We start from the raw sequence: 19,774 nt of genomic DNA, 5'->3' as shown, positions 1-19,774 counted from the left end.
CTGGATATCTGACTTGTGTCTAAACACTTATATATCATTCCCCATGGAATTCCAAGCCATCACAAGTCAAGGGTGACACACTTGCCCACATAGATAGCTTTTTAATGTTGTATTCTGAAGCAGTTGTGCCTGTATTTGCTCACACTAAAACGCACAGCTTTTTTATTGATTGCGCACACACAGAAACATTCAAGAGCATAGAAACTGCTTTTCAGCCTCTGCCCCTTGAATTTTATAAATAAACAGCATTGCTACTGAAAGCTATTTCAACTGAACTGAGTGTCAGATGAGAGAGACATGCAAAATGTGCAGAGCGGTGAGTCCCCAGGACCAGGATTGGAAACCACTGACTGTACGTTTTGGTGTTCCATGTAGATGAAAAATTCAAATGCTGTGCATAGTATATTTACTACAGTAATAGTGCTGAAGTAGTGTGGTATATAGTATACCACAAGTAAGTATGACTAAATATATAGTCATACTTCCTCTAATCGAAGACTCACAAATGGGTGTTTAGATGATTACACACACACACACACACACACACACACAAAAACATATTTGGTAGTCTATTCCCTGTGGATTTGGGGATGACGGCTCTCTTTGATGATTATGAGGATGGCGATAATGTGAAAAGTCATGTACGTCACAAACCACAGCAACACAGATGTGGAATACTACTTAAATGAGCGTACGTGTCTTCAAAACATTGAAAGATGGAAGATGATCCTTTTGTGCTGTGAACACGGTGACATTTTGACTCTCAGCGGGGGTGAAGGACCTCTGTATCTTTGTGCTCATCTGAATAAAGAGCATGAGACGTCTGCAGTTACGTTTATGCGTTCAGCTCCAGGTAAACCGATATTGTGAGAGTTTGTAACGTGACAATTCTCACGTGCGCCACGAGTGCGTTGTGACATCTGCCAAATATGTCATGTGATGAACTCCATTAGAAAAGGACGTGATAAATGCTACGTATGATTGATTCCATCCTCTAGTGCAAGAGTTCACGGTTAGCATCAGATCTTTCTCCATTCCTGCATGTAACACCCAGTTTTCATCATCCAATCAATTCCCAAATTATAAAATCAATCAATGTTCAATTTTTCAAAAATGCACTATAGATGTAAAGCAGGTTACAAGCAGGATTTCACATTGACTAAAGGAAATGTTACACCTTGTATGTCATATGCAGTAACTGAGCACAAAGATATCAAAACACAAGGAAGTTCCTAATCTCTCAGTAGTTAATTATAAGAGAAAATGTACCACCTGTATCACTAAGCAGCTGTTTAGTGAGGGAAAAAAAAAAAAAAAAAAACCTTCATAGTGCCTTCAAAGCAAAGATTGTTACTAGAGATGTAGGCAGCACCTTATTTTACCTAATTTTGTCTAAATTGTTGAAAAAAAAAATTGTTGTTTTGGCAACTTACTGAAATAAGAATTTATTGAAGCATTAAAATGAACTAAAAATAAAAACTAAAACTGAAATAAAACTAAAATAAAAAATAAATTAAACCTTAAAAGCAAAATAAAAAAAATAAAAAAATAATAACATGACAAAAAAAAGATATAACTAAATCACTAATAAATTAAACTAAAATAAAAATGGAAAATGAAAATATAAAAACAAATGTTAAACATATTAATAAAAACATAATAATACTAAAATAATACTGATCTGACTTTATTTTTCTGTTATCTCTTCAGAGGACCCAAGGCTCTCATCCGCAGGGGTCCAAGTGGATCTGGACGGCTCTGCGACAGGCTTTCGGAAGACCTCTTCTCCTCAGCATCACCTACCGTTTCTTGGCGGATCTTCTCGGCTTTACCGGCCCGCTCTGCATCTCAGGCATCGTGCACCATCTCAGTAAAGAGAACCACACCATTCAGCCACCGGTAAGAACATTTCTGTCTTTTGAACCCATCTAAGTCACATGCACAACCAAGAATTTGTGCAGAATTTTTATTGGTCAAAAAAAATATATATAATATATAATATATATATATAATATATAATATAATTTTTTTTTTATAATTTTTTTTTTTTTTTTTCAGTATTTGTGTTGTTGACTTTCTAGTCAAGGACATGCAGTTTTATTCTCTGAGGTATTTTGAAGGTAAAATTAGAAACCATTGCAGTGAGGGACTCACTTCAGGTCATGGCTGCGTCTTTTCATGTAACATTTTCATCTTGTGTTACAAAGCATTTTATCGCCATGCAACTATCATCAATTATTAAAAAGTTGAACAGCATTCTGTCTGGCTCTCGGATGTCTGATGTTGGCCTGTTTAGATGTCTTTGTATGATGTAATCTACGTCACTACATAGAGTTAGTGATGATGAGAAGAATGAACAGAAAAACTGCATAGAAAAAGCCATGGCCATCATGCACCTCTTATTTATTTATTTATTTATTTATTTAGTTATTTATCTACGAATGAATGAATGAATGAATGAATGAATGAATGAAATGGTTGGTTGAATGAATGATTGATTGTATGAATGAATAAAATTGTTGAATGAATGAATGAAATGATTGAATGAATTAATGAATGAAATTGTCAAATAAATTAATTATTGAATGAAAAGGTTTAAATGAATGAATGAATGGATGGATGAATGAAATGATTGGTTGGTTGGTTGGTTGGTTGAATGAATGAATGAATGAATGAATGAAATGGTTGAATGAATGAATGAATGAAATGGTTAGTTTAAGGAATGAATGAATGAATTAATGAAATGATTGATTGAATGAATGAATGAATGAATGAATTAATTAATGCATGAATGAATGAATGAAATGGTTAAATGAATGAATGAATGAAATGGTTGAATAAATGAATGAATGAAATGGTTGAATGAATGAATGAATTAAATGGTTGAATGAATGAATTAATTAATTAAATGGTTGGTTGAATGAATGAATGAAATGGTTGAATGAATGAATGAATGAATGAATGAAATGGTTGAATGAATGAATGAATGAATGAAATGGTTGAATGAATTAATCAATGAATCAATGAGGGGCATCAGTGGTAGCCAAAGGATATCAAAAGAAGTTTTTAATGGTAAATTCCACTAGGAACATTTAGGGGAATCAAAGGGATGAAGCTCAGCAAATAACCATTCTTAACATAAACAATAGCGGACAATGAAACAAAGGAAACTGAGGGAGCTTAAATACAAGGGAGAGTAATCAACTGAACAGAAACAGGTAAGGAGGGAACTAGGGAACACAGGCAAACCAGATCAGGGAAAACAGAACAAAAACAAAATTAAACTAAACCAAAAAAGAACATATGTGTTACAGTTATCCTATGATTTTTTTTAAAAATTTTATTTATAATACATTTCTGATGTTTATTTCTTACATATATTTAAATTAATGCTGTCAATCGATTAAAAAATAACTAATTAATCACACATTCTTTCTGTAATTAATTGTGATTTATGTGATTAATGATTAATCACAACTAAAAACTTGTTTTTTGTTTTGTTTTTTGCGCACAAAAAAAAATATTTTTTTTTTTATTCTTGTCACTTCATAAAATTAAGGTTGAACCACTGCAGTCACGTGGACTATTTTAACCATGTCTTTAGTAACTTTCTGGACCTTGAAAATGGTGGTTAAAATGCTGTCTATGGGTGTCACGGAGACGAACTTCGTGATTCCCTCCTCTGGCCATCAGAGGGCACCATCACCCGAACATTGACACACACACACATTCACACACACACACACACACACTAAATTTCCCACAAGCCCCGTACATTGGCGCTAAACACCACACCCAGCTGCTGTGCATCACCTGGACTATTTAAGCCATTCTCAACCTCACAGTCACTGCGAGGTCTTGTATTTCTACGGTTTGCATTTCTGAGCGTTTACTATTCTGATTGTCTGCCTGTTATTGACCCAGTTTGTTCCCCGGTTACGATTCTCTGCTGCCTGCCCTTGGACTATTTACTGCCTATTGGACTTTACTACTAGAATTCTGCCTTATCCCTGCTGTACATGTCTGCCCCTGTTTGACCACTGCCTGTTTGACCACAAGACTTGTTAATAAAAGCCTGCTTATGGATCCCACTCCGTGTGACGACTTATTACAATGGGGGATAAAAAAAAAAAAAAACAACCTTGGATTTCATCAAAAATATCGTCTCGGTTACGTATGTAACCCTCGTTCCCTGAAGGAGGGAACGGAGACGTACGTCAGTAGTGACCGACGAATTGGGATATCGCTTAGAGAGCCCTATCATCTTCGTGTAAACTAAAACAAGCCAATGGAATTGACGTGCGATATTTGCATAATGCGCACCGCCCCCGTCAGGTGTATATAAATAGGAAGCAGATGCAATCGCACTCTGTTTTTCGCTGAGGAGACAACTGGTGTCCGCGCTACAGCGAGGGTACAGAAACTGTGGCGACGGGACGTACGTCTCCGTTCCCTCCTTCAGGGAACGAGGGTTACATACGTAACCGAGACGTTCCCTTTCAGTCGGTCACGTTCGACGTACGTCAGTAGTGACCGACGAATTGGGATCCCAACTAAAGCGCCACAGTTACGAAACCCCTTCCAGTGCCCAGCGCAAGCTCAGCCGCCCATAGCACCGGCTGGCGGTGAAGGGGGCGAGCTTACACCGAGAGAGTCTACTGCTGTCTAACCACTACCCACTAAGTAAACTAGACACACTGGGGAAGCGAACTCGTAAGGGACGCTGCGGAGACCACTACCTACCCAATGGGGGAGGAGTTTACGTGGGAATACACACATGGACTGGCCCGGGGGGGCAGTACGCATATGGAGTCCCTGGGATGGCTCCACCTGGTTAGGGGGAGACTCATCTGACAGGTGACAGCAGAGCTGGCTCTGCTAAGGGAAAGACACGGACTCGGCCCGTAGGGAGTTTTAAACCGTGGAAAATACACATATGGGACCGCTCACGTAGAGGGGTCACGACATATGGGCCCCAGCCAACAGACAGCGTCAGCGACGGATGTAGGCCTGGCATCAGACACTCCGCAATGTCCGAGCCGAAGGGGGAGGCGGAGGAACTCGACAGGGTTCGCCAGCGGGGAACACGACTGGAGTGAAAGTATGCACGTATCCGGCCAGTGGCGGGAATGGCATTGCAAGCCGACACTTAGAGCGGGTACAACACGTCTACCGACTAGTGGATGCGAGTACACGCGAGGATACCGGCTCTACACGTAGGCTATAAAACCTAGCGAACGTGTTAGGTGTCGCCCAGCCCGCAGCTCTACAGATATCTGTCAGCGAGGCGCCATGAGCCAGCGCCCAGGAAGAGGCCACCCCTCTGGTGGAGTGGGCTCTCAACCCGAGCGGGCAAGGCACGCCCTGGGATTCGTACGCCAAGGCGATGGCATCCACTATCCAGTGGGCCATCCTCTGCTTGGAGACAGCCTTTCCCTTCTGCTGGCCTCCGTAACAGATGAAGAGCTGATCTGAGGTCCTGAAGCTTCGCGTTCTATCCACGTAAACGCGCAGAGCGCGGACGGGACAGAGCAAAGCTAGGGCTGGGTCTGCCTCCTCCGAGGGCAGCGCTTGCAGGTTCACTACCTGATCTCTGAAGGGAGTGGTAGGAACCTTGGGCACGTATCCAGGCCGGGGTCTCAGGATGACGTGAGAAGCACCGGGCCCGAATTCTAGGCACGTTTCGTCGACCGAAAATGCATGCAGATCCCCTACCCTCTTCAGGGAAGCCAATGCAACCAGAAGAACCGTCTTAAGAGACATTAGTTTCAGGTCGACTGATTGCAAAGGTTCGAAGGGATGACCCCGGAGAGCTGTGAGAACCAGGGTCAAATCCCAAGAGGGTACGGAGGAAGGGCGAGGAGGATTCAGTCTCCTGGCCCCCCTCAGGAATCTGACGATCAGATCGTGTTTCCCCAGGGACTTACCCTCAACTGCATGGTGATGTGCGGCAATAGCGGCAACATACACCTTGAGGGTGGAGGGAGACAGCCTTCGCTCCAACCCATCTTGCAGAAAGGAAAGCACGGATCCGACCGAACATGATCGGGGGTCCTCTTGGTGAGAGGCGCACCATTCGACGAACAGGTTCCACTTCAACGCGTAGAGATTCCTCGTGGAAGGAGCTCTAGCGGAAGTGATGGTGTCTACGACCGCTTGCGGGAGATCACTCAGAACCTCCGCATCCCGTCCAGGGACCACACGTGGAGGTTCCACAGATCGGGACGTGGGTGCCACAGGGTGCCCCGTCTCTGAGTCAGGGGGTCCTTCCTCAGAGGAATCGGCCAGGGAGGTGCTGTCGCGAGGAGAATGAGGTCTGAGAATCAGGTCCGAGTGGGCCAGTACGGAGCCACTAACAGAACCTGCTCCCCGTCCTCCCTGACCTTGCACATGAGTTGTGCGAGAAGGCTCACTGGGGGAAACGCATGTTTGCGCAGACCCGGGGGCCAGCTGTGTGCCAGGGCATCCGTGCCGAGCGTGCCGCCGGTCAGGGAATAAAACCACTGGCGGAGGGCAGTTTCCGGGGAGGCAAACAGGACTACCTGGGCCTCGCCGAAACGCTGCCAAATCAGCTGGACCGCCTGGGGGTGGAGCCGCCACTCGCCCGCAAGTAGATGCTGCCGTGAGAGCTCGTCGGCTGCACGGTTGAGCACACCTGAGACACGAGTGGCCCGAAGGGACCTCAGATCCTTCTGACTCCACAACAAGAGATGGCGGGCGAGTTGCAACATGCGACGGAAGCGTAGACCACCTTGACGGTAGGTGTACGCAACGGCCGCAGTGCTTAGTGAGCGGACTAGAACGTGCTTGCCTGACAACAGCTCCTTGAAGCGGGCCAGCGCAAGACGAACCGCTAGCAACTCGAGGCAATTGGTATGCCAATGCAGCTGAGGCCCCGTCCAAAGACCTGTCACTGCATGCCCGTTGTACGTGGCCCCCCATCCCGTGGCAGAGACATCTGTGGAGACCACAGCGTGCCTGGACACTCGTTCGAGGGGTACTCCGGCCCACAGGAACGAAGGGTCCAACCACCGGACAAGGGTGCGACGGCAGCTCGGTGTCACGGGGACACGGAGCGTGCCGCACTGCCACGCCCATCTCGGGACCCGGCCGCGGAGCCAGTGTTGAAGCGGTCTCATATGAAGCAATCCGAGCGGCGTTACCGCGGCTGCAGATGCCATATGCCCCAGGAGCCTCTGAAAATCTTTCAGTGGAGCCGCTGTCCTGCACTTGAGCGAGCTCAGGCAGTTCAACACCGACTGGACGCGCACCTCGGTGAGACGCGCAGTCCGTGCGACTGAGTCTAGCTCGAGACCGAGACAAGAGATCCTCTACCCGGGGGCGAGTTTGCTCTTGTCCCAGTTGACCTGAAGACCCAACCGGCTGGGAGCTACAACCATGTCGGGTAGGACTTTGTACTGACATGCCCGACCCTCGAACGCAGACCGACCTAGGAAGGGTCTGTGTCGAGGCAGAATCGAGACATGAAAGTACGCGTCCTTCAGGTCTATTGCTGCAAACCAATCCTGGGGACGGTCCAGGATTGGCCGTAGCCCACCGCCCTTTTTTGGTACAATGAAGTAGGGGCTGTAGAACCCCGACTTCATATCGGCTGGAGGGACCGGCTTGATTGTATCCTTCGCCAGGAGGACAGCAATCTCCACCCGGAGAACAGGTGCACTGTCCAACGACACCGGAGTGAAGTGGACAGCCCTGAAGACCGGGGGACGCCGGGCGAACTGAATCGCATAGCCGAGTCTGATAGTACGAATGAGCCAACTGGACAGGCTGGGGAGCGTGATCCACGCTTCCAGACACTGAGCCAGCGGGACCAAAGGCACCACAGACGCAGCAAGGCAGAGAGGGACCCGACTCGGACGGCTTGGGGGCGGCCCGGAGTGGGGTCGGACTCTGCGAGGCAGCAGTGTGCATGGGAGACGGCGCACGGGACGCGGTCTGCACCATCACACTGCCACCTGCTGGCGAATGGGGAGGGAGCTGTCAGCGGCGAGGCGGAGCCTGGCACCCTGGCAGACACCCCTTGTTGTGACCTGGAGTTTGAGGAAACTGCTCTTTTTGTGGCAAAGTGGGTACCGCTGGACTCCGGAGAGCCAGCGGCGGTAGATGGACAGCCGCCACAAAATCCCGCCCGGCCCTCCTCCGGGGGTGGGAGAGCAGATGGAATAATCTCCCAAAGGGCAGGAACCTTCTGCTCCAGGTCGCCCGTCTCAGGGCCAAGTTTTCCCCGACCGCTTGCCACCTGGCTGGCAGAGACGGGCTGGGCACCACGTCTGTGACCGGCACCCTGCTGTTTGGCTGGTGTAGGCTGCTGCTTTGCCAACTTAGCAGGGGCGGAGGAAGACGCAGACGGGCACCCTCGGCGACGAGCGGGCTGAGGCTGAGCCACGGGCGGCTGGGTGGAGGCAGCAGCGGACCGCCGTGGCATGACATGTCTGATAGCCTCAGCCTGCTTCTGTGCAGCGGAGAACTGTTGGGCACAGCTCTCCACCGCGTCGCCGAAAAGGCCGACCGGAGACACGGGGGAATCCAGGAACCGATGTTTGTCGGTCTCCCTCATGTCTGCCAAGGTCAGCCAAAGGTGGCGTTGCTGGGCTACCAGAGTAGACATCGCCTGGCCAACAGAACGCGCTGTCACCTTCGTTGCCCGGAGGGCAAGGTCAGTGGCAGCGCGCAGCTCCCCAAGCAGCTGTTGGTCAGGACCTTCCTGGGGCATCTGCGACAGTGCTTTTGCCTGATAGACCAGCAAAAGGGCCATCGCGTGCAGGGCAGAGGCAGCCTGCCCACAGGCACTGTAAGCTTTCTCAGTCAGACCGGCTGAGAATTCACAGGCCTGGGACGGGAGACGCGGCTCACCGCGCCAGCCAGCGGCCGTTGGACACAACTGCGTCACAACAGACCGCTCGACTGGCGGGATCCTCGCGTACCCCCTGGCTAGCCCGCCGTCCAGGGAGGTGAAGGCGGACGAGGGACCAGGCCCTGTACGAGCCCCATGCGGAGCTTGCCAAGACCTGGTCACCTCATCGTGTACTTCCGGGAAGAAAGGCATTGGGGGGGGACGCTGGATTTGACCAGCGCGACCCCCCCCCCCCCAAGTACCAATCGTCCAACCGAGATGGGCCGGGACAGGGTGGAGGGTTCCACTCAAGCCCGACGCACAAGGCGGCCCGGGAGAGCACAGCCGTGAGCTCGGGATCCGACTCGGGCAACGCTACCTTCCCGGGCGGCAGCGCGTCCGAATCCTCCCCCGAGGACTCAGGCTCACCTTCCGATGCAGCGGTCGACATCCGATCCGCCGCCGGCACACCAAAGGTAACGGCTGGACAGTCCGTAGAGGGCCCAGCGGAAATCAACGGTGGCACGATGGGTTGCGGTGCTGATGAGGCGGCAGGGGCCCGAGGAGCGTTTCCGCTCGGCGGGGAAGCCCTGACCGTAATCCTCAGGTCACCCTTCCTATACAGCGCCGTACCGTCATTCCGGTTCCCGGGGCCGGAAAAAACGGTCGTACGCGGCATAGGAGAGGGGACCCCCGCTTCCTGAGACTTCAGGAAGGAGAGTCTCGACCTCAGCATCGCGATAGTCATGTTCCCGCAATGGGAACATGAACCAACCACAAAAGCTGCTTCAGCGTGCAGAATGCCCAAACACGAGATGTAACGATTGTGCCCATCAGCAGGGACCAGGGAACGACCGCACCCATTAACGCACAGACGAAATGACATACTGTCAGGGTTCGTCTGTAAAGCTCTTTTAGAAGGGGAAGTCAACTCACTCGTGCTGAAGCACCCAGGGAGCGACGCGATGTGTCAGGTACACCACTCCCTGACACACCGAGGAACCGGCCCAAATCGCTACACACGCACACACTCTTTGTGTTGCTGTGAAAACAGCAGTTTTCGAGCTTATAGCTCAGCTCCTCGGAGACTCGCGACCTCGCTGAACGTGCCCTTTCACCAGCACTGAAAGCTCGCTGTAAATCCTCTTCTGAGGCAATGTTTTAGAATAAAACAAACGAAGAAAGGAGTCTTCTAAAACAGGACACCAGTGAATGGCTCCGAAGCGAAAGACAGAGTGCGATTGCATCTGCTTCCTATTTATATACACCTGACGGGGGCGGTGCGCATTATGCAAATATCGCACGCCAATTCCATTGGCTTGTTTTAGTTTACACGAAGATGATAGGGCTCTCTAAGCGATATCCCAATTCGTCGGTCACTACTGACGTACGTCGAACGTGACCGACTGAAAGGGAACTTAATTTGTGTTCTGAAGATGAGCAAAGGTCTTACGGGTGTGGAACGACATGAGAATGAGTAATTAATGACTAAAAAAATGTATTGCATGCGTTAATGTGTTAATTTTAACAGCACTAATTTAAATACATTATAAATAAATATAATAAATTCATAATTTATCATGAATATCTGTTATAATTGTAATTGTATACAATTTATTAATGAATTTCTTTTGGTAATATTTTTGCTATTTTTAATGTTTTTTACTGTTTAATTCTTGCTGATAATAATTAACTTAATAGTCTATAACATATTTTAAATTACTTTTTAATATATCAAATGTGTTGTTCAGGGTCACAGTTCTGTTTTTTAAAAAAATATGTATTCAGAAATTGAATTCACTTGCCAGCGGCAAACTTTAATGACTTTAGCTTCATTTTGTGCATTTCTATAGTATTGATGAAATTACCTTAAATTAAGAAAAAGTCTTCAAAATGCAGTTAGGAGACTATTGTTTTGTCAGCCGTGTTTCTTTTTCATTGGTTTAATAGACTTGTTTGTTGCCACTCTAAACTTTAATTACATTATATGTATAATAGAGTTGTAATTAGTTTCCCACTCCCATCTCTCTTTAGAGGAAGATTGATGAATTCTGACAGAATAGCACCATAGGAAAAGACAAGTACTAGTGAAATAATAGTTTAGCATGTAAAATGTACTAATGTGGTCATCTCTGTAACTAAATTTACAAAATATTGTCAAGGCTTGTTGAGCTAAAATGGAAGCTAAATGGTTTGGTGTGTTGCAGGTGAAGCATCTTGGAATGTACTTCATCTCCTCCCAGGAGTTCCTCGCCAATGCTTACGTCCTAGCCGTGCTCCTGTTCTTCGCCCTGCTCCTCCAGAGAACTTTCCTCCAGGCCTCCTACTACGTTGCCATCGAGACTGGAATCAACTTGAGAGGAGCCATACAGGTCAGCACAACGGTTTATCAGTCTGTCTGCAAAAAAACAGGCAATGACTTTTGAGGAGCTTAAAATAATACGAGATTCATTTTTATTTCCAGACAAAGATCTTCAATAAAATAATGCGTCTCTGCACCTCCAACATGTCCATGGGGGGAATGACGGTGGGCCAGATTTGCAACCTCGTTGCCATAGACACTAACCAACTGATGTGGTTCTTCTTCTTGTGTCCCAACCTGTTTGCAATGCCAGTTCAGGTAAGCCTGAGGTTCCAGTAGTTTATATATTGAACTGTATATTACTACATACGTTCAGTACGTAGTACCTCCTCATTTAATTATGGGTTTGAAACTTTCTGCTGTCTTGGCCGAAAGTGGTATTCCATCACATGATCTGTGATGTTATCTGTACTTGACCCACATAGGAAGAGATTTTACATTCAAATCCAACATGTTCAATCCCAGCAAAAGTAAAATTAATTCTAAAGTAAAATCTGATAAAATTCAGACTTATTAATCTGTTTCCCTGCATCTAAGGATGTTGTATAATTAGTTTTATTTGATTAAGATCAGAGATTCTTAGCTGGATATCCAGTGCCTACCCAACACTGTAGCAAACTAGGTCATGTTCTCAAGCAAATAGTGCTGAAACCCCTTAGTAATTGTTGAAATGTCCAAGGATCAGTACAACCGTAAGTCTTAGAGAAGCTTTGAGGGCTGGTAGTACTCACACTGCCTACAAGTCACCAAGACTCACCCCAATTGGCCTGACGGGGGCGCTACAGCGTAGTATGAAATTGTTCATAACTCCTAAAGCCGCGCAAACACACGATTGTAAGGCCGATTATGAACGTAAATTGATACTTATGACTGATCGCGCTCAAACGCGTCAAGTCAGAGCCAGTTTGTTGGGAAATTCTTCCTTTATCTCTGTTTGGCAGAGTCGAGGTTATAAGGATGAATATGCTTCCACGTCTTCTATTTTTATTCCAATCGTTACCCATAAGAGTTCCAGTTTCCGTGTTTAATATGTTAAATAAATTGATTTCTCAATTTATATGGCAACACAAAAAACCCAGAATTAAATTCAAAATACTTTATTTGGCCAAAAATAAAGGAGGTTTGGCTTTGCCAAATATAAAATACTATTATTGGGCAGCTCAACTAGCAGAAATTGGGACTTGGATCAATGGAGAGGAAGAAACAAAATGGATTCAAGTAGAGCAATGGGAAGTTAAGCCCTACCTTTTTCAGATGTAAAACATGTCAAAAAAATGTCAAAAAAATGAAGATTGAAAATGATTGGATAAAACATACCATAAAGGTTTGGACAGAAGTGAAGAAAACGTTAAAGGATGCTGGAACAATTTCTCAAGCTATGCCCATAGTGGACAATGTAGATTTCCCACCTTCAGTAAGTGATCATGGTTTTAAGAGATGGGCAGTTAAAGGCCTTCTGATTTTTAACCAGCTCTTCGAAGAAACGCATTTAAAGTCATTTGCACAACTTCAGGAACAATTTGACCTTTTATCAAGCGATTTTTATAGATATTTGCAAATCAGGCACTACATTACAAACCATAAGGAAAAAGAAAGACTTGGCAAATCCCCAAATGGCATAGAACAATATTTTATCACAACTATAGAAAAACGTCTCCCGGTCGGCAGACATGTTTCCCATCTTTATAAAAGACTGTTAACAAACATGGTTGGAAATACTTATAATATTAAGGAAAAGTGGGAACTAGAGGCTAACATAATAATAGAGGATGAGTTATGGGACAAACTCTGTTATAGATGCCATAAGGGAATTAACAGTCAACTGTGGAAGGAATTCGACTGGAAAATCAAAGTATGTTATTTTCATATCCCTCTGGTTATTTTGAATTTTGTAAAGAATCCCTCTGCAGCTTTATGCTGGAGACAATGTGGCAAAACAGGGGACCACACACACATTTTTTGGGGATTGTCCAGTAATCCTTGCATATTGGGAAAATGTGAAAGAAGAGATGGAGAAGATTGTAAAAAGAGAAATTTCCCCAAATGTACAATTTTTCTTACTGGATGTTATACCAGCTGATGTTTTCAATGCTGACCAAAGAAACATTTTACGAGTATTACTACTAATTGCTAAAGAAAACATCACTGTTAATTGGAAATCTGTGAATCCACCAACTGTAACTGAATGGAAACAGAGAGTAAAACGGGTTTATATGATGGAAAAAATGACTGCATCATTACAACTGAAAACTGACCTTTTTAATCAGAGATCGCATATAAAGAGTATTTGAATGTATAAATTAAAATAACATTTTTATTTTTATTTTATTTTATTTTATTTTTTTATTTTTTATTTTTTATTTTTCCTTATTCTGTATAACTTTTGTGTTTGGATCTCTTGTCTCAGATAATGTTCTTTTTGTTTTGTTGTGAGAAAAAAATATAAATAAAAAGTTTCAAAAGAAAAGAATGTTTTAGCTACCCGGCTTAAACCGTTAGGCGTAGGCTCAAGTGTATTATATCGTTTGAATCCTTGGTTCAAGACGGACAAAACACATAATTAAAAACTAGTCGTAGTTTTTTTCCCAATTGGAACCAAACCAGAGCAGCGAGATTCTCTTTAGTCTGATTGTCAGTAATCATCAAAATAAAATTGAAATTTCCATTCACGGTCCCTATGGGCCTCCAAAATGTTCGAAGTGGGTGGAACCACTTTTACTAAAATGGCCATATCTCGTGAACGGAATAAGATATTTTCCCCAAACTCAGAACACCTATGTAAGAGCTCATTCTGTGGCTGTGTGAAAAAGGATGCAACAACTAGCCACTTGGTGGCGCTATAACAGTAAAAAAACATGAAAACTGCTGTAACTACTTCATTGTTAGTCCGATCGACTTGGCATGCAGCGTTTTTGTCCGAGGTGCCATGATTGTCTATGAGGACATTGGCGTATCTCAAAAAACATGGCCGCCATCATTTCCCATAATTTATTTTCACTCATTTTCACCTTTTCCCCCCTCAACAAGCTCACTCTTACACTGTTAATTATTTGACTGTAAATTTACAATAAATTGCAGGTTAATAATTGCATGACTTTCACAGTAAGTTACTGTAACATTTTTACAGTAAATTATTGTGAAATGACAGCTGTATACTGTGACTTCACAGTAATTATGACATCGCATTACTGTGATTTAGCGGTAAGCTGCTGTAGAATTAATGTATTTAACTGTGAAATTACAGTTGGTGTCTATGTATTACTGTAATTTAACAGTAAGCAGCTGTAGAATTCATGTATTTAACTGTGAAATTAGTCTATCTATTACTGTAATTTAGCAGTAAGCAGCTGTAGAATTATTGTACATAACTGTGAATGTCTATCTATTACTGTGATTTAGCATAAATGAAGGACCAAACAAAACTGATAAAAACTGACATAACTTTTATTTTTTAGAAGTAAAATACAATTTAATTACATGAATAAAACACTGGGCAACAGGGATTGACACTGGGTAACAGGAACGTGTGTGTCAAAAGAGAAAGGAGGAGACAGAGAAGAGAGAGTGAGGGAGAGAGATGTAAGAAAAGACAAAAAGGTGGGAATAGAGAGGGTCGCAGGTGTCTCGCTCCTTCCATCGCAGCTGGCACCTGCATAGTGTGGGTTCTATCCACTATATACAAAAGATAAGAAAGACAAAAAGTTTAAGTTACTCTGTGGTGGACTGACTCCCTGTAAGTATGGTGCTCGCATTGTAACACTAATCCTAAAATGTCTACAATTTAAGTAATTTCAACTATTTAAAAAAAATTATGTGAATAGTACTCTTAATTAATATTAAATCAACAAACCAGGACTCTTATCACTCCTGTTACTTTTACCCAGTCCTATTATTTTTCACTTGAGTAACAGGACTGAAAGTAACATGATTGAGGTTAAAAGGTTAGTTCACCCAAAAATGAAAATTCTGTCAGTAATTACAGAGCACAAATTAAGATATTTTTTATGAAATCTGAGAGCTGGATCACTCCTCCATCGGCTTCTAAGGGTTTGAAACTTGCTGGCCCAGAAAAATGTATTAAAGATATCTTTAATATAGTCCAAGTGACTCCAGTAGCTCAATCTTAAGTTTATAAAGCGACGAGAATACTTTGTGCGTAAAAAAAAAAAAAAAAAAAAAAAAACTTTATTCCACAATTCATTTCCTTCTCTGTGGGCCTTGAGTTTTTTCTTGTAGTATAACAGCGTAGCGCTTCTGTGTTATACGTCACACGTATGCTCACTATTGGCCGACGCTGGTCATGTGTGTGATGCATGTGACATATTACACAGAAGCGCTACGCTGTTATACTACATGAATTCACCCGAGGCCCAGAGAGAAGGAAAAAATAGTGGAATAAAGTCATTATTTTTGGGGGGGTTTTGCGCACAAAAAGTATTCTCGTTGCTTGGTAAACGTAAGATTGAGCCACTGTAGTCACTTGGACTATATTAATGATGTCTTTAATACATTTTCTGGGCCAGCAAGTTTCAATCCCTTAGAAGCCTATGGAGGAGTGAGACAGCTCTCAGATTTAATCAAAAATATTTTAATTTGTGTTCCGAAGATGAACGAAGGTCTTACGGGGTTGGAACAACATGAGGGTGAGTAATTACTGACAGAATTTTCATTTTTGGGTGAACTAACCCTTTAAGTAAAAATTGCATGCTAAATTGCATAGTAAATCAACACAGTAGCAAGTAATGTAAATTTACACTTAAAAATATTGTAAAGTACTGTAAATTTGACGTTTTTTAGACGTCAAGGCATGTTAAATTCAAATAAACGTAAAAACAATTAATTTTACACATTTATTTTGCAGTCTATCTAAACTCTACATTGAATCAGGAGACACTATAGAACACATTAAAGGGATAGTTCACCCCAAAAATCTTTGGAACACAAATTAAGATATTTTAAGAAATCCAAGAGCTTTCTGTATCCTCCATGGACAGCAATTATTTTACTTTCAAGGCCAGGAAAGATTGTTAAAATAGTCCATATGTATACAGTGGTTAAACCTTAATGTTATGAAGTGACGAGAATACTTTTACTGCGCAGAAACAAAACAACACAAAATAGAATACCGACTTGATTCAACAATTTTTTTCCTTTCTGTGCCAGTATCCGATGCGTTTCACGTGATGTGTTCTCGATCATGCATGTGATTGCATTGCGCACAAAAAGTATTCTCGTCGCATCATAACATTGAGGTTGAACCACTGTAGTCATTATTATTTTAACGATGGTTTTACTACCTTTCTCTGACTTGAAAATGGTTATAACATAGTAGTCTATAGGTGGGATCAGAAAGCTCTCAGATTGCTTAAAATTTTCTTAATTTGTGTAGAACAAAATTCTTGTGTTTGGAACATCATGAGGGGATGTAATTAATGACAGATTTTTCAATTTTGGGTGAACTAACCCTTTAATAGCTTCAGTAAACTTCTTACTGCATAACTACATCTAGCTTAAAGGAACACGCCGACTTTTTGGGACTTTAGCTTATTCACCGTATCCCCCAGAGTTAGATAAGTCCATACATACCCTTCTCATCTCCTTGAGTGCCTCTGCTTGACGCACCCACCGCTAGCCTAGCTTAGCACAAAGACTGGAGGTAAACAGCTCCAGCTAGCATACTGCTCTCAATAAGTGACAAAATAACGCCAACATTTTCCTATTTACATGTTGTGATTTGTATAGTCACAGTGTGTACAAATAACAAGGTCATATGAGACAACCATCTTCTAACTGTATACATACTGGGAACTATATTCTCAGAAGGCGAAGCACTGCTACTTCCCCAAGTATATTCTGAGAATATAGTTCCCAGTATGTATACGGTTAGAAGATGGTTAGAGTCACTGTAACTATACAAATCACAACATGTAAATAGGAAAATGTTGGCGTTATTTTGTCACTTATTGGGAGCAGTATGCTAGCTGGAGCCGTTTACCTCCAGTCTTTGTGCTAAGCTAGGCTAGCGGTGGGTGCCTCAGACAGATTTACGGCAAGCACGGAGATGAGAAGGGTATGTATAGACTTATCGAATTCTGGGGGATACGGGGAATAAGATAAAGTCACAAAAAGTCAGCGTGTTCCTTTAACACAGATACTGTGTTTCATTAGTCCGTTCTTAAATTGGAACACAGCTTACATTAGATTGACATCCATTCGAAGTCAATGAGCTTCCTGATAAGAGTGCAAACTTGCTGGTTCATGTGACCTCTCTGCCTCTTAGATTTTGTGCCTGTCTCTGGGTTGATGCCCAAGAAGCACCTACAAACAAAAAGACAGAAGAAACCTGTTAGTTTAATTCAAGTGTGATGAAAAAGGTGTCAGTTCCCAGTCATCACCTTAATGTAATCACATTTTACAATGCTATAACTGAACCACATAAAAAGTAATGAACAATATATACACATTAGTTAAAGATAAATGTGAAAATATAGAATCTATTAAGGACTACTCGGGTTTTTAACTTTAAAATGAACAGTGTGTAGTGTAGCTAGAAAGCTACATCACCACCCTGTAGGCTACTGGAAACTAAACTATACGGTTTGTATTTAAGTTGAATATACAAACACCATTACCAGATGACGATTAAAAGACAATAATTACAAACGTATATCCTACAGATACAAATCACTGCAATTACTTTGGACTGTCTAGTTATAACCAACATTAATGTACTGGCAAAACACAGATAAGTGCACATTGGTCTAACAGCGGGAAAACTGCCGCGCAAAACATTTATTTTGGCAGTGGAAAATTCCAGAGACAAGATAAAAAAAAAAAAAAAAAAAAAAATACATGGACATGCGCACTTCATTTTTCTGTTGACCAGAAAGACAACGGTTGCTCCGTTTCACACACACACAGCAGGGAAGAAAATTATAAAGTTACTAATTTTAGATTAATTTAATCCACCTTTGCCCAAATCCACAAACACCATAATTTATCTAGTTGATAATAACTGTCATAATACCCACATTAAGGCCACATCTTACCTTATAACTTTATGTATCGTCGGTCAATGTAGAAGCTGTGGTAAAAGAGAGAACGCTGTTAGAGTAACTAATATAAGCTTTAAGTAAAGCTAAAGTTAAATGTTCGACGGTGTATCTAATCAGACATCTCAGTTAACTTAATACGGTATAATTAACACTACAACCAACGTCTTTTCATTCAAATTTGCGCGCTTAAACGTCGACGCGAGTCTGCTCCAGCTAAGTTACAAAAACATGACAACAGAACCTACAACTAACGCTAATTTGGTTCATACTTTTAAATTACATGCACTATCATATAAAAAACATCAAATTGATAAAGTTTGACATTTAAACACTTACCGCTGTCTGAATCCACCGAATGGGACCACGTAGATCAGAGAGCTCTGATGACGCTCTGATGACGCTGCCGCAGTTGCCACTCAAAAAAGTCAAAAAAGACGGCATTCACAGTAGTTTCTTGTAAAAGCCCCGCGCCTGCATTATTTTCACAGTAAAAGTCTAAATACGGTATTATATTGTGAATTATCACAGTTAAAGCCTGTGAAGTGGTAATCATGTAATTAACTGTGAAATATTACAGTTATATCTTGTGAAATCCTGGAAAAATTTTACAGTGTACCTTTGAATGGCATGACATAAGTTGGTTACACAGATGGATTTTGGGCTGAAGAAATGTTGCAAACCCACTCAGTATTCCCCTCACTTCTCCCGCTATTGAATGTTTTTCCTGAGGTTAGACGGTGTGAAATGTCAGATGCCTCTGCAAGATCTATTTTTAGTCTATGAATGACAGTATTTTTGTCCTCGAAACCCTCATCTTGTACAATGTAGTGCCACTTGTCGAAATCTGTTTTGTTTTGCTTTTTTTGTCAGTGGGGCTTTTGAATGATGAGGATTTAAGTGTCCTTATTTAAATAAAAATACACTCATTTGTGGCAGGGCAAAAATTCAACAAGGTCAATAATTAAGTCATCAGATTACTCTTGTAATAATGAGAGTCCTAGAGAACTTTTGTTGTGAAACAGATTGTGTGCCAAAACGGTGGGTGGAACCACTTTTAATGGCTATAATTAATCGCAATGTAATTACACATCAAATACCCCAAAATAAAATGTTAAGTCATTATTGTGTTTAATGAGAAAAACATCAAATAGACAATACAAAAAGTAGTTTTATATAAAAAAAAAAAAATAATAATATTTTCATTTCATACTATATAATTCATTACACAAACTTTTAGGCTTCAACGGCCATGAAGGTAAGTAAATGATGACAGAATTTTATTTTTGGGTGAACTGTACATTTAATGAGTTTTTTATTAATATGGAAATATTAATTTTTTAATATATATATATATATATATATATATATATATATATATATATATATATATATATATATATATATATATTTTTTTTTATGAAACGACAACAGTGTACTAAAAACTGGAACGTTTTTTCTTCGTACAAATCCGCAAAAATGACTAAAAACGCTGTATTCTGCTGC

At 42.5% G+C, this 19,774-nt stretch overlaps 1 protein-coding gene and 1 long non-coding RNA gene across 2 annotated transcripts in view; one reads left to right on the top strand and one right to left on the bottom strand.

The window, feature by feature from the left end:
- The window catches only part of abcc8 (ATP-binding cassette, sub-family C (CFTR/MRP), member 8), a 111,147-nt gene that overhangs the window by 28,520 nt on the left and 62,853 nt on the right, over nt 1-19,774 (top strand). Inside the window, 3 exon segments of the mRNA XM_067379078.1 lie at nt 1,711-1,899; nt 11,062-11,226; nt 11,319-11,474. Of these exon segments, the coding sequence (XP_067235179.1) occupies nt 1,711-1,899; nt 11,062-11,226; nt 11,319-11,474 (510 nt within the window).
- On the bottom strand, nt 14,313-18,870 carry LOC137015444 (uncharacterized). The gene is made up of 4 exons (XR_010893970.1): nt 18,608-18,870; nt 18,266-18,300; nt 17,413-17,534; nt 14,313-14,888 (listed from the first exon to the last, which is right to left on the bottom strand). It is a non-coding gene; the product is annotated as an uncharacterized lncRNA (long non-coding RNA).

This window comes from Chanodichthys erythropterus, chromosome 24 (genome assembly GCF_024489055.1).
Source record: "Chanodichthys erythropterus isolate Z2021 chromosome 24, ASM2448905v1, whole genome shotgun sequence".
In the NCBI taxonomy this organism is placed as follows: domain Eukaryota; kingdom Metazoa; phylum Chordata; class Actinopteri; order Cypriniformes; family Xenocyprididae; genus Chanodichthys; species Chanodichthys erythropterus.
Note: the sequence above shows the minus strand (reverse complement) of the source record. Positions and strands in the feature narration are given on the sequence as shown.